At 27.2% G+C, this 22,595-nt stretch overlaps 1 protein-coding gene and 1 long non-coding RNA gene across 3 annotated transcripts; one reads left to right on the forward strand and one right to left on the reverse strand.

Moving 5' to 3' along the window:
- Nucleotides 1-1,117: 1,117 nt before the first annotated feature.
- LOC132934949 (probable inactive protein kinase DDB_G0270444) lies at nucleotides 1,118-12,009 on the reverse strand. 2 transcript variants are annotated; one of them, XM_061001381.1, is made up of 7 exons: nucleotides 11,352-12,008; nucleotides 9,570-9,868; nucleotides 9,198-9,490; nucleotides 9,062-9,143; nucleotides 7,643-7,768; nucleotides 7,075-7,580; nucleotides 1,118-1,353 (listed from the first exon to the last, which is right to left on the reverse strand). In XM_061001381.1, exons 2-6 carry the CDS (start codon nucleotides 9,861-9,863, stop codon nucleotides 7,095-7,097), a joined length of 1,281 nt encoding a protein of 426 aa, XP_060857364.1. In that variant the 5' UTR covers nucleotides 9,864-9,868; nucleotides 11,352-12,008; the 3' UTR covers nucleotides 1,118-1,353; nucleotides 7,075-7,094. The 2 variants fall into 2 exon arrangements, with proteins under 2 accessions (XP_060857364.1, XP_060857366.1); XM_061001383.1 differs by lacking the exon at nucleotides 1,118-1,353 and adding an exon at nucleotides 3,643-3,656 and having other exon boundaries at nucleotides 11,352-12,009.
- A 2,423-nt stretch (nucleotides 12,010-14,432) lies between these two features.
- LOC132936701 (uncharacterized) lies at nucleotides 14,433-19,807 on the forward strand. Its single transcript, XR_009663521.1, has 7 exons — nucleotides 14,433-14,674; nucleotides 14,751-14,954; nucleotides 15,506-15,838; nucleotides 15,898-15,993; nucleotides 17,257-17,400; nucleotides 19,004-19,179; nucleotides 19,248-19,807. It is a non-coding gene; the product is annotated as an uncharacterized LOC132936701 (long non-coding RNA).
- The last annotated feature ends 2,788 nt before the right edge of the window (nucleotides 19,808-22,595 follow it).

Here is a 22,595-nt window from a genome sequence, read left to right on the forward strand (position 1 = left end):
ATGGAAATTTAAAAATTAGTCCGGAATTTTAATCGGCAGCAAATTATAAGAAGTATAGAAGAAGTTACCAAAAATGCAACACATCACTTTAAATATAGGTACCTATACATCATGTGATAAAATAATATATAGTGGTGATAATATGAATGGACCTGTACTATCGGGTTGTGAGCAACGATCATATAAAAAAATTTAATTTCATAATTTAATCATTAACGCAGGGGATATAAGTAACAATTGCTATAGTGTCAATGAAGGAAATACTATTGTTAGAGACTAGAATGAAAAATATTATAATGTACAATAATTGTCATACGATTATAGGCTATGAATATACAGCACAATAAAACCTTTATTCTATCCCTGGCTTAGAATCAATATTATATTTATGATGTAGGATCACTTAGTGTGATTCTGAAAATGTGGCCTTTAGAAGATATTAAATGCAAATTATATGCATATGAAACGATGAGTTAAAATGATTCTGGGGCAGTATTTCATATTTTACATACACGGGAATATTCCAACAAAATAAATTGCATTTTTATTCTTCATTTAAATATACAATTTTGTCAATTTTTAAACTTCAAATATACATAAATAAAATTGTTCTTATTTATTTATAGATTTTTGGGTTTTAGCAAGAACTACTTATGCGGAACCTTCTATTAAATGTTTGAGCATTAACTATAAACTAATTTGCAAATGTTTGTAATTTAGACAAATTGTGTCAACATTTAAGCTTAAAATGCTTAAAAAAAATTGTTCTTATATTTATAACTTGGTTGTTCTCATATTTAGGTTGTAATAAATTTGACACAAATTGCTTTTATACAAGTATAAAAAATTCATATCATTGTAAAACCAAAATATTCATCGCCCTCTGCAGAATCTAAAAACTAATTACATCTGATGCACAAAAGGTTATTAATTATATTATTCCTATTATAGATTTCCTTAACTTTAAACAAAAACAAAATATTTTTGATAGAATAAATAATTTTTTTTCAAGGTTATAAGACAAAAGGAAACTAATGGTAATCTACTTTAATTAAGTAGCTCAAAGCAGAGAAAAATGGAAGGAAGTTTGTTTCGTAGCCATGGGGGACTCCAATGGTCTCTTGAAGAAAATAAATGTATTATTCTTATAATTAAATATAATATTATTAATGTATATAATTAATTATACTTTAAACCTTACGAGTAATTGAGTCCATATAAACCAATAAGGGCGCTTTGTTGGATTCCACATTTGCAACATAATTTGAAGATGAACAAGATGTTTATTTGCACAAAAAAACCATATATTGGCAACGGAACTTGTTGATGGAATATTTCTTGTATCTATTATATCTGTTAAAATTAAATAAACATCATATTTTAGAAATCGAACATATATTTTTTTTATTTTTTCATAGTTATAAGGCCGGTACTAGGTGGTTAAGACCCAAAATAATTATACTTAATATTTAATAAAAGGAACAAATAAATAAAAAGTAATCAATTTTTATTTTTTTTTTTTTTTTTTGTTGGTATAAACATATTATACAGTATATTATATTATTATTATCATACATACATTGATATATAAAAATATGATCTACACATTTAAATATGAAAAAAATTGTACTACCATGGAGTAATAAACTTTACTAAAGATTATTTAAAAGAACATTCCCAAGTCATTATCATAGATTAACTGATTTAAGAAGGAAAATAATTACTATCTCAAGCATGCTTAACCAACAAAAATAGGTAAGGTTTGCTGCGGTCATTAAGGAATGATTTTTGAAAATTAATATGGCATAAATTAAAATCAAAATGTTTTAATGAATTATAAAAGATTGCCAATTGCAACTTAACATTATTAAAAATATATACATATATATATATATATATATATATATATATTAATATAAAGAAAAAGGAATTGTGTTTATGTACTAGTGTTTTTACTGCATGGGCTAGCTTTATTTATTTTTCTTATATTAAATCGTAAGAAGTTTATAATATTGTTCTTTTTTTTTTTTTTAAAGTTATTACATTATATCCTACTATTATTATAAGCGCGAAAGTTTGTAAGTATGTTTGTTACTCTTTCACGTAAAAACTACTGAATGGATTTTAATGAAACCTTACAATAATATAGCTTATACATCAGAATAACACATAGGCTACAATTTATAAAGATAAATCGTGTGCATTTTTTAATTTTAATTTTAATTATAAAAAATGTGTAAATTGTATACCTATACCTTTTTTAGTAAGAAATAGTCGCTGGCTAAAAATAAATAACATTCAAACAATTATTATAATTATTTAGTTTAGCAAAATAAAAATACAATTTATCAATCACGGAAGCGTGATTTTGTTTTCTATTTAGTAAATTAGAATTGTTTGCAAGAATAGCATTTTTAAAGTATAAACATAATAATAACCACCATACTGTATTTTTCGGAAGTGTAGAAAAAGCACGTACTAAGAATTATGCCACGAAAGCGTAAGTCTAATCTTTCCCAAAGCTCTAATAAAGCTAGAACTATGAAAGTAACTAGACTTAATGAGACGTTTCCACAATATCTAACTATAAAAATGTGAAATGAAAATCTCTGTACAGGCTAAACTTTGTAACTTCTTATCAGATCTTCTTGATTTTTTTTTTTGAAACGAAAGAGTATTTCACGGAGAAGATTTATATGAAAGAGAATTTTAGGAAAATCCACCTGTGTATGATATATTGGTTGCTATTGGTTAATTGGGCATATTTGTTGATTTGTGTTATTATCTTTAGTCAATATATATAAAAGATCTGATGAGTAGTTCCAGAGTTTAGTCTGTATAGTTATAGTCTGTGTATTTATATAATTAGTGGGTAGATTAGAAATCTGGGAAGAAAATAGGCTAATTTAAAAAGGGTTAAATTTGTTTTTTTTTATTCATCGGATTTTAGTACGGTTAGGTTAGGATAGGATTTTGTATAAATTGATAATATTAATCCACCGTAGGTGGAATTAAATAAAAATAACAAACTTGGTATAACTTTGATACTTTAGAGTTAAATCATATGTACAAACAGCACGGGGTCCGCGATCTACCGCAGGTAGATTGCCTATCTGATAATGTACTGCTGTGAATCAGAATTTTTATTCCGGGAAACAGAAAAGTTAAGATAAATTTTGAATACTATAGACCGAATATTAAATATGCAAACTTTGAGTCATATAGAGTTGATACATTTATACATTTATACATTTACAAAGTGCACAGGATTAGCTAGTAGCAAAATAAAACCTTGTATTTACATAAACTATAATAATATAATGCTAATTACTTATAGAAAAAGGTAATACAAAATAAAATAACAAATGATTAAATTTTTTCTTACCATCATCTAAAAACAATGATGGAACAGTGCCTGGTTTCAATCTGTTCTATACTTCAGTATTATTGAAACAATCATCTTCAAAATGAGTACTACAAACTCTTGTACTACTTATTACAATTTTAGTAGGATCTTTTTCTATTCTGCATTTTTCTATCTACTTTTTTCTCAGCGTGAAATTCTTGGGATAGCAAAAGAGACTGAGATTCTTTTTAAAAATTTGTTAAAGCAGTTTTCTAACGAAACATCGTAATCCAGATCTTAAAGTATGGTCCTTTAAAATTTAAACACATCATTCATATTAATAAAATATATTAATATTAGAAACAGTTAGGTTACCAATTATAAAGTACAAATTAAAATATAATATGAGGTAAATACATATTTTAGTGATAAAACATTCAATAGTCTAGTTTGTATAGTCTATATATTTAGAATAGTCTAAAGACTATTTTTGGTAGAAACTAGAGGGTATGGATCCTTCCATGTCTTTGTAACCAAAAAAATGAACTACAGAATAATAGTTGTAAATAACATAGAATCAGATCACTACTCACTACTATTATAGATCACTTGATAACCCAGCTAACATTTCCCAACCATTGCAATATTGTTCAGGTGTAAACTAACAACAATTATTGATGTTTACAATCAATGATTCTCAGTACCTTGTTGGCTGTACAGTATATGGTGCAAAACAAGTTGTGTGTACATATTAATTCGTATATTATGATACAATAAACAGCCTACAAGATGATTATTTCCCTATAGTAAATATACACACAGCTTTTTTTGGGCGTTATTAATTGACTATTTTGATTTTATATTTTACAAAATATTGGTTTATATTATGTACGCATTAAAGTATATCAAAAATGTTCAGTAGCTAATTTAAAATAGAAATTGATACGGTTAGGTATAATGAAAGAGGATAGTTATTTTTATATATAATCTTTATATATAAATGTGAAAATGAAAACCTTTGAGGCCTATATTCTCGGAAACTACTAAACCGATCGTTATGATTTTTTAATTGAAAAGCTCATTGCGGAGAAGGTTTATGGCATTTGATCGATTCTCTAACTTAATAAACAAAGGAGTTATCAATTATTATAAATAATGGCTTGTTACGTAATAATAAATAATAATAATAAATCAGTATTATTTTCAACTCCTATAACCCATGGCAACCATTAACAAACAATTTTTATCGTAAATCTCAAAATTCCTGTTTGAGAACCTACCAGGGGTGATCAATTCCCTTTTTAAATTAGTCTATGATACTCATGAAGAATGTGGCTTTCTATTGTTGAAAAAATGTTCGAAATCCGTTCAGTAGTTCCAGAGATTACCCTCAACAATGATCCCGTGCACTTCGTTGCCCGTTAAATGTATCAACTCTATATGACTCAAACTTTGTTCAATTCGTTATTTAATATTTGGTGTATAGTATTCAAAATTTATCTTAACTTTTCCGTTTCCCGGAATAAAAATTCTGATACGCAGCAGCCAGCAGTACATTATTAGGTAAGCAATCTACCTGCGGAGATCGCGGACCCCGTGATGTTTGTACGTATGATTTAACTATAAAGTATCAAAGTTATACCAAGTTTGTCGTTTTTACTTAATATAATCAATTTATACAAAATCCCATCTTAACCTTACCGTACTAAAATCAGATGAATGAAATAAAAAACAAATTTAACCCTTTGTACATATTAACTTAACTTCATCCCAGAGGTCTAATCTACAAACTAACTATATAAATACACAGACTAAACTCTGGAACTACTTATCAGATATTATAGACAAAAGACAATAATACAAATCAACAAATATGCCCAAGTAACCAATAGCAACCAATATATTATACACCGGCCTTTGTATGTATTTTAGTACAGAATTTCTCGAGTTTAAACCATAGAACCAATTTTTTCCAGTGTTTTTATTTCTTATTCAACAGGTTTTGTACAGTTAGTTAGGTTAGGAGTTTGTATTAATCTTCTGTAGGTTAAATTAAGTAAAAACGTCAAACCTGGTATAACTTTGAGACTTTAGAGGTAAATTATACACATACATAAAAATCACATGGGATCTACTGTAGGTAGACTGCCTACCTGATAATATACTACTCAAACAATCACAAGCGAATCTCACAGGTAATACTGAGTGGGATGGCTATACATTAAAATATAATATAATTTAAACTTAAAAGGACATTGCTTCCACAGTGTGGTACATCCAAAAGGAGTTGAGCAATGACTAGGAATAACAATAAACAAGTAATTAAAAAAAATTAAAGTGAAGTATATTTAAGAAACATGATTAAGATGTATAAATAAGTATAATGTAATATTACAAACTACCAAATATTATTTGTTTACTACTCTTAAACTAGATTACTTAAAATAATACATGACCAAGACATGGATATAGATGTTATGAGATTGTCTTACAAATAATTATGAGTTTGAACAAAATGAAATATGAACTTACAAATGTAACATCTAATATTATACTGACACAGAACAATAAATTAATAATAAAATTGTAAATTATGAATTACTTTTTTGTTTCAGCGTGTAAAAATCTATTTAAGTTACCAGAATTAAATAATTACTGTTAAAGGTTAAACTTAGGAAACTAGGATATATCAAACTAAAAATTTACACTTTGTCAAATACTTGTGCATATTTAGATGATAATGAACTAACTAATTTTAAAAATATTAACGCAATTTTAAATTAAAATCTTAAATGTAATAATATTATTATAAGATTATTAACTTGAATATTTAGGAATTTAAGATAGAATAAATTAAAAATAATTAATTACCAACTACAACTGAATTTAATATTTTATTATTTTCATTTTTAAATTTTTTTTTATAAATTACTTTTAGAATTAAATTTTACAAAAATAAGTAGTGTGCAATTTTAGTTATTAATTATGCTCAAACTTAAAAAAAATACTATGACAAAATACATGCTTAAAAGAACTTGTTTTTAAAATAATAATTTGAAATAGTTAACTATAAATTAATAATTAGCTTAAAATTTTATTAGAATACTAAAAAAACTAACCTATAATAATTATACTTTGACGAAGATCCATGCATATAATGATTCCTTTGAACTTGCCTTATAAATAATTTTTGAGAATATTTGGAGTCATGATTTGAATATTGTAATTGAAATAACATTTAAGATATAATAGTTTACAAATAATGAACAAAATTAAAAATTACTAGGAACATTTAACTAAATATATATAGTACTTTTAGCAGTTCATTTTTTATTTTATACTGTAAATTAATTTATCATAATTATTGATTTACTTAACTACTTTGATGATGTTTGTTATTTGGTAATTTTTTTTAAACATTATTGCATTAAGTTAATCTAATTTATATCTTACCATCAGTTATTGTATAGTTTAAGTAGTACATTTTATAGAATTATTTGTATTCCAATATCTATCAAACTTTTGTAGAGTTGTTTTTAAATTTACTCCTTATCTTAATAGTTAATGAAAAAAAAATATAGTGGTTTAATATCTAATATTATGATAAATAATATTGTTCCCTAAATTATGCCTCTTAAGTTATTGATAAAAAAATATATAAAAAAATCTTAAGGGAAAAATAAATTTTAAATTATGAAACTGGGGTTTAGAAATATAAAATTGATTACCAATTTAAGTTGTATAAATCTTAAGCTTTGTTTTGTGTATCCTCATTGTTGTTAGGATTATCATTATGGATTGCGGCTAACATTGATTCTATGTCCAAGTCTTCTGTTTTGTTTTCCACATTTTCATTTTCTTCATCATATTCTTTCTTAATACTGTCAGGAGTTTCTTGATCAACTTCTTCTTGTCCAAGCGCAGCTGTATCTTCTTCTTCTTCAGTAGCTTTTTCATGTGCAGGCTCAGGTTTTATTTCCGATTTGGCTTCTTTTACAGTCTTATCTTCCTGAGAGTTTTCAGTTTCTTCTTTTTGTTCAACATCTGCAGATCCTTCAGAGGGGACATGGTCATTCAACATCATATCCATGTCAACAGTTCCTTTGATGTTACCCTGTTGATTTTTGTCTACGTCCATAGGAGACTCTGCTTGTTGATTATTTTCTTGAGTCTTGGGTGGTTCTGGTTTCATAACTTTAGTTATAACCGGACAAGAATCTTCAGTTCCTCTTTTCTATAAGTAAATTAAAATAATTAGGACATGAAGATTTGTTAAAATATGAATTTTTCACTTACTGCATTTGAGGTTGATGGAGTTAACTGATTATGATCTTTCTGAATGTGATCAAGGCAATCAATTCGACAATTAAAGGATTTAGAACATACTTGACATCTATAAATTCGCCTCTTCTGTTGCGGTACCTAAATGAAATAAAATATTTAATTTAATTTAATTTAATTTATATAAATTAAGAGATCAAATCAAAATTGTGTCTCAAATTATTATCTATTATAATAAAAGTAAATGAGTTACATAATTAATAATAAATATTGTATCATTGAAAGAAATTCTTTTACAATTAAAAGTCAATAAATAAAAACATTAGTACTATAATATAAAATATTTTTAAATTATGATCTTATGGAACAACCAAATACGATATTCATAATGAAAATTTGTATTTTATCCTGTTCTTAGTGTTCTTACACAGTAATATGGTTCAATGATACAAAATACAATTTAAGTTGATTATAGTTAACTGAGCATTAACATAATTTGATGGTGTCAATGCAAAAGGACATAAGCAACACTTTTTATGAAATCAACTTTTTGTAATTAAGGCATAAGCGACGTCATTCTGTATCGATTGCTCTTACTCATTTATCGATACGATATAAAACAAAAATTTAGATTTAATCATAAGCGCCAAAAAATGTAAATTAATTAACAGGTATGTGTATAAATAGGGAATAAGCGACATTTACTTTTAAATGTTAGCATAAGCGCCATAGGATTTTACTGTATGGGGCCTAGGCGACAACATTATTATTATAGTTAATAATACATTTTATGTAAAAAAACCATTTTTTGTTATCTGTTTGGTTGACAAAAATTAATAATAATAATAAAAAATAATACAAATAATATGTCGTAATCTTAAAAATGCAATATTGTATGAAGTATTGAAGTTATTAACATTTTTATTCTAAAGAGAATATTTAACTACGTTTTTTATTAAAATAAAATATCATTTATTTACGATTAATGATTATAAATTATAATATTATTATCAATGAAAATGAATTATGATAGACTATATTTGTGTTTTATAATAATTAATAATTTTTGTGTGAATATTCACACAAAAAGAAGAAAATTAATAGGACATAAGCGCCAAAATACTAGTACTAAAATTTTAAGTAAGGAAATTAATGGGGCACCAAATTATATAATAATACCCAATTCTCACTGATATTAATGTTGAACTAAAAAAAAATGAAAGAACAATTGTCTTAAATAGAGTATAACTTATCTTTTTTTATTCTTATCATATTTTTTAAATTAAAAATATAATCTACAAAATGTAATTATTGTTAAAAATTAGTTTTTTGGCTCTCCTGAATAATTTTGAAAATGTCGCTTATGCCCTTTTGCATTGTCGCCATAAGAACTAAATTTATATAGTAAAAGCACATATTTTTTCTTATACTTACTGGGGTTAATTCTTTATCCGTTGCTTGGTTTAGAATAGGTTTTTCTGGCTCCTTTTTGTTCACATGATTGCGCATGTGGAATCTACAATAAAATTATAAATAATAACTTTAAAATAATATTAAATAATGTACATACCGAACATGCCCAAGATCTTTTGATTGGAATGTACAAAAGCCGCATTTGTATACTTTCATTTTGTTAGTGTTTTCTTGTTGTGTTGGTGGTTGTTGTTGTTGCTGCTGCTGTGGTTGTTGTTGTTGCTGCTGCTGTGGTTGTTGTTGTGTTTTTAACAATTTTAATGGAGTTTGGACCGGCATAACAAGGGCAGCAGTAGTTACAGTAGAAGAAACTCCTATTGTCAGACCACTAGATACTTTACGCTGACCTTGTTCTAATTGATCCTCTGCCTCTAAGTGTCCATTGACAATCTAAGTAAAAAATAAAGATATTTTTTTATAAAACAATTTAATATTATGTAGCTTATTTCTAATTAGGCTCTATCCTTACATTAACATCCTTAAAAGTATGATCAGGAGGCAATAGTCCATATTTCTTTTGTATATATGACAACATTGCATTTTTAACAAGTTTCAGATCATTTTCCGTCTTGTCCATATGAGTCAAAAGTGAGTTACATTTCTTGCATATATAATCATTAGGGGTTACAATAACCACAGCTTCATCTCCTATAAGCTCAGCAATTTTTTCTGGGTAAGATACATTACTATGTGGTGTAATGCTTGAACACACCCGTGTACGTTCACCGTACAATTTTGTATCACATATAAAACATACACCCATCTTATCTAGAAAATAAATAATGTAATGTTCTAAGTTATAACTGATGATTAAATTAACAATAACTAATAGAATATTAAGAATACTATTAGAACTAAAAAATACATTATACATTGTACTTTATAATAGTTATTAACCTACAATATTCAACTATACAATCTAAATCAATCATCATAACAAACAAAATGATATAGGTAGCCTAGCTAGAAACAATTATACGTCTACTTTAGTATAAGAAAAGTTGTGTTACAAATAAAAAAATTTAAATCAGTTACTAATTAATTTATAATAGTTATTAACCTACAATATTCAACTATACAATCTAAATCAATCATCATAACAAACAAAATGATATAGGTAGCCTAGCTAGAAACAATTATACGTCTACTTTAGTATAAGAAAAGTTGTGTTACAAATAAAAAAATTTAAATCAGTTACTAATTAATTGAAATCTAAATATGATGAAAATAATAACCAGTTGCACAGTAAATATTCTCCTCATAATAGATAGTGTGAAAAATTGGTTGCTTAGCTTGGATTAGAGCCTGAGTGTTTCTTACCCACACCAAACTGTTTTACATTTGTAAGACGGCATGGTCGGTCCAAGGGAGGCATAGTGTATCCATGCATCAGGCCCCGTGTTTTCAAAGGACCCCCACGCCTTTTGTGGTATTATAATTGGTAGAATTCATATTGTAACAAATTCATGAAATCAGGGAGACTTATTTATTAAACTATTTTATTTAACCAATTATCAAGGGACCCTAGTGTTAACCAAACTATGTTCCAACAGCCATTTTGTGTATTTTGTTAAGTCTTAGGAAGAGAACCCTGTTATATAAAAAAATTATTTTTCACCAGGCCCCGCAAATCCACGGAGACGACACATGTCAACATGTGGGTGTAGGCAGTGCTATATTTATGCAAGGACAAATGGGACATTAGCACTGGGCCCACCGACTTCATGTGTACAAAATTAATTGTACCCACCTACACCTTGTTACCATACTTTGGAAAAAACAAAATAGATTTGGATTTTACTTGGATATTTTGGTGGGTTATAAAGTATATTGCATTTTCTCTAAAAACGACGGCCTAAATCGACATTGCCGACAACGATATCTAAGGGACGTGTTCATAGTCTATGCTTAAGAATAAGTCGTATTGCTTGAGCTATACTCATGACTCATAAGAGGTTCATAAACGATGCTTTGGGTTGAGAAAAGAAAAAATATTACTTAAATTAAGTTTGGAGGACAATACCTACCTTAAGTATTGCTTTTAGTCATAACCACAAATTTTTATTTTTGAAATGATCAAAATTAGCCTAAGTGATACTAATTCTTAAGTATTGACTATGAATACGATACTATTATCGTGGTAATATTTATACACACCGTGTAGGGTGATCTTAACGCCTATTACGTATAAAATTGTGAATAAAATATGATCGACATAATTAATATACAGAACAAACAAACGAATAATTACTTGTGATGAACGTCCGGTGAAAATGAAAAGTTGGCGGATGAATTAAGCGTTGTACACTCAAAAATATATATGTTGTGTTATGCGAATCGCGCGAAACAATTCGGTCGCTTAAAAAAATAACAAAACTCGTTAACGAGCGGATCGCCGGACGGCGGCCATTGCGGTACGAACGAGTGAAGGTCGAACGACGGCGATACGAGCACCGCTCAAAGTTGAAATGCAAACGAGGGACGACGCGACGGGGGAAAACGAACAACGAAAACCGAACGCTGTTGCCACGCCGAGATTACAACGTTAAAAAAACGATTGACAAATGGAAAAAAAAAAATTAAACCGGTAAAACAAAACACGGACAGGCTACCTTAAGATCGACGAACCGGAGTTGTTTGTGGTCTTTGTCTACGACGCGGCGAATTGGCGCAATGAGAAAATGGCGTCCGACCTTTAACAGTGCTGGCGATCAAAAGATTAATCAATTTACAGGCCAGCGGGGGTGGTCTGAAACGGGCCTGATGGAAAAATAACATATTATAAATGATACACGGCGTGCCCGTTTCAGCTTATCAATTTGTCTGCGCTACCGTTTGGTATGTCGGGTTGGTGACATTGTCCCGACCCTGATGCGGCGGTGAAGGCGCCGCGTCCGTTACTCCTACGGGCTGTTTTGTGCGACGGATTTCGAGGGACAAAATATTATCAGCAGGGGCGGGTCACAAACGGCCAGCGTTCGAGCGCGGGAATTACTCGCTGACGCAAACGCCGACGGCGGGACGCGTCAATTTGTCATGATTGCAACCACAGTTGAAAGTTAAAAAGGTGGATAAGTGGATGTCGCTCAGCTGTACAGTAGGTTACAAGTGGGTCACTGTAATGGATGGTGTTAAATTTGAATTCAATGATATAATATCATTTTATAAGAAAAACGATTCTGAGCGAAAACGGTCAGTCAGCCTATGATATTACCAAGTATATTTGATGATATTATTGTGAATAAAGTAATTTATATATAACCTATTTACGTGGAGCCTTGTTTTAAATGTTCAATCCTTAGCCATAAAAGTTAAACATTTTATACATTTTTAACTACAAAATAATTAATAAATTATAAATTTGATAAATGTTGTCAAAATTTGAACTTTAAATACTTATAAAAACTGCTAGTAGAACGATACATCAGGAGCCTTATATATAATATTTTCACGCTTTTTTACCCAACAAATAAAATTTTATTGATATTTATAGAAAAAAAAACTAAAAAAATTGAAAACTGATAATGTCCGTAAACCGCTCAAAAAGAGTCAAAATATTTTCAAAATTTTATGGTGTATAGAAAATGCTAATATAAACATTTAGTCAAAATTTCATGTCCCTACAGTCATATTTTGTTTTAAAGTTACACCAAAAACCAAAATCGATTTTCTCGAAAACAGATTTTGCGTAAAAATTCCCGTTTTTCCTTAACTTTTCTTTTGTTTTTCGCGTCGCTTTTGAAAACGACTGGGAAATTTTTACTTTTGACCCCCCAAAGTACCAACTAGAATCACTTTCCTATCAGAAAAGTTACCGTTGAAGAAAATCCAAGCAATTTAACTGTCCTAAAAGGTGATGACAGACACAAAAATAAAAAAATAAAAAAAAACACATCATTGTAAAATCAATACATTCATCGTTCCACTCAGAATCTAAAATAATAAATATGAACAAAGGCTAAAAAATGTAAGTAAGGAAATAATAAAAGAATCGGAATTCAAATTTTTTATTTTCAAATAATGTATTATAGGTATTTAAAGTTATCCTACACAATATATAAAATACATAGATATAATATTACAGTCACCATTATCGCTTTATTATCATTATCGTCTATCGATTTTTTAGTAATCAGTAATCACGGTGATCGGCCGTTCTTCACACTGACACTATATAGTGTATACGACGCTTTATTCATATCATTATCGTCTATCGATTTTTTAGTACCTAATCGCTGGTCGATTTTTTAGTAATCAGTAATCACGGTGATCGGCCGTTCTTCACACTGACACTGGTGTATACGACGAAAACTGACGGTGCCAAGGCCATTCTGAACGATGACTTATAATTATTATTTACTCATATTATTACAACTACGAATTTATAACTACCAAGGGGGGGGGGGGGCTTGAATCAAACACTGAATATCATTATAAAAGCATTTTATTCAGGGTATTTTAGAGTTTTTTTTATGGGCATTACCTACAGTTATAATATGACAGTCATATTATGTAATTTACTTAAATTATAATTATTAACAAAATTAACAGTTTTATCCCGTGTTAAGAAAGATAAAAAAAAAATTAATGCATCAAGTATTGTAGGATATAAATGCATTTTATTCAGGGTATTTTAGAGTTTTTTTTATGGGCATTACAGTTATACTATAACAGTCATATTATGTAATTTACAAAAATTATAATTATTAACAATATTAACAGTTTTTATTTATTCTGTGTTTATACTAAGAAGGTTAAGACGGGTAAATTTTAGGCGGTTAAAAATTATATCAGAAGTCGTAAGTTATAAGTTTGTATCAGTTACTTCTTTTAACTGTGGTAATAGATAACCATTGTCCATTAATTTTTATTTTAAAATCTTAGAATATTTTATAGCAAGTGCTCACAATAATATTATAAAAGTTATTTTAAAAAAGGCTCTGTGGGGATATATTCCCATATCCCCCAATAATTACGCCACTGTTATCAAACTTAAATGTAAGAACATTATCTGTATTCTCTTGTTGGTTTTTTTACGATATTTTAATTTACAAATTAGTTATGAATATGTAAAATAAAAATTTAACTTTTTCCTAAATCGCGATATTTAAAAAAAAAACAAGGAAAATGTATGTCTTTTTCATCGTATCACACGGATCACGGATGATAATAGATATTGTTATTATCTTAGACCATAGGTATACTAATATTATTCTGTGATATTATGATCTCAGGTTATTATGATAATGTATAATCACGAATCTCGATTCTCAATATTCGATTTAAAATTAATATTTTTTACTTCTGTAATTTATGATTCATATTATACAGTTATTAGTTAAAATGTTTATTGTTTAATATAATATTATAATATATTTATATATTATATGATATAAGTCTCATATAATAATAAAATGTTTATTTTGTACAGTACCTGTATTATAGTGAAACTAACTACTAAGTTATAATTGAAACAAAATGGTTGTAAGAGCATATAATGAAGAATTAGCATATCTAGAGAAAAAATCTCCATATAAATGTGAAATAAAGAAAGTATTTCAACCAAATATGAGGGTAAGTATGTGGATGGTAACTATGGATTTTGCTTAAAAAGTTTTTGGTGTTAATTAGAAAATGTTCATTTTTATAGGTTGAAGAGGTATTTTATGTTAGTTAATTTTTGGAAAAACTTATGTTGGAAGAATTACAAAATGCATGTCGACCAGAAATGATTTGTGGATTTTTACCTGGAGTTAAACCTGGAGTTAATTTGCTAATGTGGCTGCGTTTCCTGGCATTGTTCATAAATCTATAGGACTTTCAGATGTACACTCTGGTTATGGATTTTCTATAGGTTAGTGTAAAGTAATTTTTTACTTAATCTGTAAGGAAGTACAGTGTACTCTCGATTGTCCGCGTAATAGGGTGGCTCAGCAAATTCCACAAATAATCAGCTAAATTCAAATTGAAACAAAAATTCAATAATAAAATTATTAAAAATTATAATTATGTAAATCTTGTATTGTTATATACGTAGTATTTAAGGAAAATTAAATGAAAACCCCTTTTATGTTTATTTTTTGGGTTAACCGACAACCTGATAACGTATGTTGTACGTTAATTGCATTTGATCATGTACATGGTTTGTTCTCCAGAGCAGATAATCAAGAGTACACTCGATAGTACACTATCGATAAATCGTGTTATGGTACACTTCACTGTAGTTGAATTTCCAAATGGTTCTTACTGGGCTTTTTATATTATATTATTATACATACAAATTATAATAATTATTCATGAAAATTGATTTCACTTATAGATATGCAATATGCTTATGTTCAGTATAAGTTTTCATTTAGCATCAATATTAATTGTTCTTTTTATAATTTTCATTTTATTTTTAAGAAATATGGTTGCACTCGTTTTGGATGATTCTCAATCAATTGTTTCACCGGGTGGTGTAGGATTTGACATTAATTGTGGTGTACCATTACTCCAGACAAACTTATTTGAAAAAGATGTCCAGCCCATCAAAGTTATATTATAAATTATAATACTAATATCATTTTTACCATCAAAATATTATCATATATAATATTACCCCAATGCTATTTAGGAACAATTAGTTCATAGCATGTTTGTTCATATTCCTGTTGGGGTAGGATCAAAAGGAATCATACCGATGAATGCAAACGACTTAAAAGAAGCCCTTGAAATGGGGACGGATTGGTATCTAAGGTTAGGTTATATAAATTAAAATTTGAAATATTATTTAAAAAAAATTATATTTATGTCAGGTTAAGCATGAGATGAATACAAAGAACATTGTGAAGAAAATGGTAGAATGCTGAATGCAGATTTGTCTAATGTTAGCATGATGGCTAGAAAACAAGGTTTAGCACAGATAAATTACTAATTAAGAATATTGCATAGTTAAGTCAGGCATGCCAAACTCAAAGTATTAACTGAGCTAATTATATTAAATTGATTAATATATGGACTGCACATAAAAATGTATTGAAAAAAATAATATTTTATTCATTACTTACAATACCATAGAATATTTATTCGATTACAGTTTTATAGAAGATAAGACAGAAAATAAAATAATGTATACTTATCTCTAACATAGTTGGGACACTAAATTACATTTATAGATTCTGAGTGATTTTACAATAACGTTTTTATTTTTTTTACAGAAAGTCAAATTAAATTTTTATGAGCGTTTGAAGTTCATATTTTTACAAGATTGGATATTTATTCGATTTTTTATGTAGCGATTTTCTGATTTTGTTGTAATTCAAAAACGAAAAATTGTAGACACTTGAAATTTATATCATATGTTTATTTTATCAATTCCTATACTTGATCAAATTTGAAAATATTTTGATTCGTTTTGAGTTGTTTTCAATTTTTAATTTTTTTTAGTTTTATTTTTCTAAAAATGTCAATAATATTGTATTTGTTTGGTCAAAAAGCTTGAAAATTTAATATAAGGCCCCTGATATATTGTTACTTTGGAAGTTGAAAAATATTGTAAACACATATGTGCAACATTTTTTTCAAGCGTTTATAGTTCAATTTTGACAAAATTTAACAAAATTTAAATTTAAAAATGATTTTGTATTTAAAAAATGTATTAATATTCAACTTTTATTGCTAAGGACTGAAAATCTAAAACAAGGATCTATGTAATTAAGTAAATATACTTTATTTACAGTTAGATCACCAAAAACAATTAGTCAGTGGCATGGCAAACTTCATTATCTTATGAGGCACAATAATTTATATTATTAATTATAAATACTTTTATTTATTAATTACGTATTTACCTAAATGGTAACTGAGAATGATTGGCTTAGTCTTAGTGTGCACTGAATCATTTTTTGTGTATAATGATATTACATCTTTGAATTTAAATTTAACACCATCCATCACTGTGACCCACTTATAACAGTGTACAGCAGAGTGACCTACTTGCCCACCTTTTTATATTTTTTTATTAATTAATTTTATAAAATCATAATTATCCATTAATATTAGTATTTAGTAGCCATAAAAAAATGAGCCGAGGATTACTTATTTGAAATGCCTGGTTTAAGTGCTAAACAAAATTATTGTTTTTAATTTTTTAATATTTATTTGCTTTTTTATAGTTAGGAACATTAGGAGCAGGCAATTACTACTCAGACATACAAGTAGTTTATGAAGTTTATGATAAATGGGAATTGAAAATATTGGTCAAGTATCTGTTATGATACATTCTGGAAGTCGATGTTTTGGACACCAAATGGCAACTGGTATTATATATTGTATTATATAGTTGTTCAGCTTTTGTCTCTAATGAATCTTAATATGTTCGAGTCATCTCTGTAAATCCATTGATCAGTACATTTCTATGTGAATATTTTGTATGTCTTAAGCCCAGATTAAGATGCTTTTCCATATTTTTTCTAGTGGTCATATGATATTTAATGTGAGAACCAGTGGTGTAGTGGGGCGTATACGCGGGTATACGGTGTATAACGACTTCTCCAGTTTTTGGTTGATGCGTATACTTATAATATAATTTGTGATACGCAGGTATACGGGTATACTGTATAGCTATAAATCAATAATATAAATAGTATTAACGAATAACCAATAATACCAAACATATTTCCTTGTGATCATGTTCATTAGGAACTGTTATTATTTTTACATTTTATACATTTATTTTTAACTTCATTGCATGGATCTATATTTATTATATATATATCATACGTCTAAAATTATAAGCTTATCTATAACGATAGCCGACGCCGAGATTCACGGTCACATGCATTACTGAAAATAATTTTGTCAAAAAATATTATTTTATGTACCTACACTGTGTCACACAATAATTACATAAATATAACAATTGATCTACAAAAAATTATGTTTTCATTTATTTTTAATCATTCAAAGTTGTGATACCTAATTTATATACTACCGAGTATACATTTAAGACTATAAATATTAATAAATATTTAGGTTTTTTGACTTAAAAAGAAGTGGTGATAGAGGGGTTAAGAAATTAACATAGGTAATCATAAACAATTTAAATGTATAATCATATATTTTAGGAGTATGATTGTAAACTATAGAGACTCAATTGCGGTAAGGTAGTAGTAAAGTGTATGTAATTATAAATATATCATTAGTAATAGCGTAGTATATTTAGTGGTTGGGGAGGGGGGGGGAGAAGCCCCCCACGTTTACATATCAAGCACATTAAAACGTATACTCAGTAAAAAAATTACGACTACATCACTGGTGAGAACATTATGTATTCTATGACATTTTTTATATTTTATAATATTATGTGTATTTTTACAATTTAATTAGTTTTTAAGTTATATTTTCACGATTTTACTTAAATTCTTAATTCAATGTCTAAATCTCTTAAAACAATAAAACATAAATATAATGTTGGTTGACAGTTGTCTACAAATTTTAATTTCTAAAAATGTTTAATTTTACATTATAAGATTGTGCAGTTTCAGCTACAATGGTGTTACTGATATTAAGAAGTTACAGCTTATAATTTGTTATACTTGCATACATTACATGAACATTTTGGAGTGCATGTTTTAACTTTTTAATGCATGTTCTTTGTTCAATTAAAATGCATCTTTCATGAATATTGGCTGGGATTCAGTGTATCTAAATCTGGGCTGTCAGAACAGTTTTGTAAGTTAAAAAATAATTTATTTTCAAGTATTGAACTAAAAAGTAAAACTGATATTTTCAAAACTTATATAGAAAATACATGGCAATTAATGGTTATTGAGAAATAAATAATTTTGAATATTATACTAATTACAATTTATAAAAATAAACCAAGTAGTAAATAGTAATGGAAAGAAAAATGTATTTAAGATGCTTTACTGGAAATGGAAAAGGCTATGAAACAGGACCAAATTGAAGTTAAAGACAGACAATTATCTTGTGCTGGTATCAATTCCAATGAAGATCAAGATAATTTAAAAGCCATGTCAGCTGCTGCAAATTTTGCTTGGGTGAATTGAAAGTTAATGAAATTTTTGGCACGTCAAGTATGTATAGTATCAACAATGTTGTCAATTTGTTCATAAATAATTAATAAGTATTTATTTTTTTAAAGGCTGTTGCAAAACAATTCAAATTGACTCAAGATGATTTAGACATTCATGTCATATAATATGATGTATCTCACAATATTAATGGTAGAAGTACCTGAGTTGCATAAAAATGTCACTGATGTGGTGGACACTTGTCATGAGGCAGGGATTAGTAAGAAGGAACTATCCTTCTAAGGGATAGTAATGTTAAGACCAATTTCTGTTATCAAATGATAAAAATAAGTTTTCTTTACCTCTATAATTTATAAATTACATCTAATTACATGTTTATTTTGTATTACATGTTGATAAATCACATTCATATTATGTAAATGTTTTATTTGTATCTATTGCCATTTACTATTGGCTATAATGCTATTTATGTGCCACAATATTTCTACAATTTTGTTCAGGCAATATTCTAGTATTATTGAGTTATGAACTTATGCATTTTAAGCTATACATGTCATTATATTTAAATTGCTTAATAAAATAGGTAATAATTTAAATATACAATTAAATTAAAATTTGAACTTCAAAAGTCTATAAAAAAATCATGCCAATGTATTTTTGATATTTTTAAATTGCCATATAATAATTAATTAGTTCATTGTGTGTTTAACCACATTCAATCCATAGTTAGGAAACAAATTTTTTTTCGTCATAAATGTAAATAATATTAACAAAATTAAAATATATATTATGTCTATTAAATGGTAAGATAAATATTTGTTCCAAATTTTAAGTTTCTGTGATAATTCATTTTTGAATTAAAACTAAAAAACAAAATCAATTTTGTATTCAAATTCTTTGAATTTTTTACGTTAGTTTTTCTCAATCCTTTTTGCATCTTACTCGGATTTTGACCTACCTAAAGTACCAATCAGATCCAGAAATTGCTACCAGAAATCAACCTCAATGTTGAAGTTTATAGTTTATTTCTGCACCAAAACATGATGAACAAATGACGAAAACTACATTTATTTGTTTTTTATTACAATTTTTAAAAGTTTTATATTATATTTATTTATTTGATTCGACTAACAACTTGTGTTCTGTATATTTAATAGGTTATTGTTATTAATACCATAATATAGTACATAACTGACATTTTATGATGTAGTTTGACTGCCTGAGACTCTTAATGTCTAAATGAACAATTTTATGATATCGTAGTACTATCCATTATCCAGTGCCCAGTTTGAACGTTGTAGTAACGTAATGGTAAAATTATTAAGGTTTTCATGAGTTTTCATTAAAGATTTTGGGTTGGCTTTACTTATTTTGGTTAAATATGCAGATAAATTTAATGTTCATGGCCTAAATGTAGCCTTCCTAAACTATTAATTGATGAAATGATTATTGCTATTTTTCATTTTGGATACATTCATACACATCTATAACTTGTAATAATGCTGTAAGCTGTTATCTGTAAACCGATATATAGGTATCACTTATCAAGTAAGGTACTATTTTTATATTTATATACCTACATGCAATTAGGTGAAACAGGTACCATTTAAATACTTAAAAAAAAAGTTTGTTAATTTATTTTCAAATAAGTGTTTACTGTTTAGAATTTTAACACAAATAGGTTACATTTAAAAATTATTTCAAAAACTTTTGTGAGAGTTCTTTAGGACCAGAATATTTGTCTCGGCGAGTTTTATTTTGTTACATAAACAGTTTATTTAAATTACAATGATAATGAAACAATGAGTGATATGATGATATGGTACTATAAGTATAAGTATAAATGTATAGTCAATTTTAAAGATAATTAAGGGGTTCTATATGTTTGTCAATATATAGGTTATAGGTAGCATCCCTCATCAGTCATCATGTCATTGTGCTATTATTATTAGGCATTTGTGCCTAATAATTGTGCATATACATTTTTAGTATTTTTCAACAGCTATTGTAACAATATTTTATCAGGAGCCTTGCATTAAATTGTTTACGCTTTTTTACCCAACAAACAAAATTTTATTGATATTTATAGAAAAAAAACTATAAAAATTGAAAACTGACAACGTTCATAAACAGCACAAAAAGAATCAAAATATTTTCAAAATTGTATGGTGTATAGCAAATGAAAATATATCATTTAGTAAAATGTTCATGCTTCTACAGTTTTTCCTTTTTTTGATAACTACAAAATAGCAAAATTCGTTACATGAGAAATCGAGTGAATATCAAATGTTGTAAAAATATGAATTTCAAACTCTCATCAAAAATTTAATTTGACTTTATTGTAAACAATTTTTTGGTCGATAAAAAAAGACAAACTTATGGATAATTTTGTATTACATTTTCAAATCTTAGATTAAAAAAGAAAAATTTTTATGAATTCTCAACTCAAAATAATTTGCTAATTTTCGAGATTTTTCTATATATTGTCAAGATTTGAACTTTAAATGCTTATAAAAAAAAAACTGTGAATAAGGATTTTTAATATTTTTCAATTGTCATTGTAACAATATAGTAGGAGCCTTGTATTAAATTTTCAAGCTTTTTTACCCTACAAATAAAGATTTACTGAAATTCATAGAACAAAAGAATAATAAAATTGGAAACTGAAAATGTTCCTAAACAGTATATACGTTAATTTGTTTTAAAGTTACACCTAAAATCAAAATCGATTTTGAGTAAAATTCCCTCTTTTCCTTACTGCCCCAAACCGTGATGACAGACTCTAAATAAAAATATAAATTAAAAAAAATAATAAAAAAAAAGGTGGATAAGTGGATGTCGCTCTGCTGTACAGTAGGTTACAAGTGGGTCACTGTAATGGATGGTGTTAAATTTGAATTCAATGATATAATATCATTGTATAAGAAAAACGATTCTGAGCGAAAACGGTCAGTCAGCCTATGATATATAACTATTTACGCGGAGCCTTGTTTTAAATTTTAAATCCTTAGCCATAAAAGTTAAACATTTTATACATTTTTAACTACAAAATAATTTATAAATTATAAATTTGATAAATGTTGTCAAAATTTGAACTTTAAATGCTTATAAAAAAAAATTGTGCCTATGTATTTTTAATATTTTTCAACTGCTATTAGAACGATATATCAGGAGCCTTATATTAAATTTTCACGCTTTTTTACCCAACAAATAAAATGTTATTGATATTTATAGAAAAAAAAACTAAAACAATTGAAAACTGACAATGTCTGTAAAAGGCTCAAAAAGAGTCAAAATATTTTCAAAATTGTATGGTGTATTGAAAATGCTAATATAAACATTCAGTGAAATTTTCGAGTATCTACAGTCATACGTTTTTTAATTACAATAAAATAAGAAAATTGTTACATGAGAAATCAAGTGAATATCAAATGTTGTAAAAATATAAATTTCAGACG

Source organism: Metopolophium dirhodum, chromosome 1 (assembly GCF_019925205.1).
Source record: "Metopolophium dirhodum isolate CAU chromosome 1, ASM1992520v1, whole genome shotgun sequence".
NCBI classification, from domain to species: Eukaryota; Metazoa; Arthropoda; class Insecta; order Hemiptera; family Aphididae; genus Metopolophium; species Metopolophium dirhodum.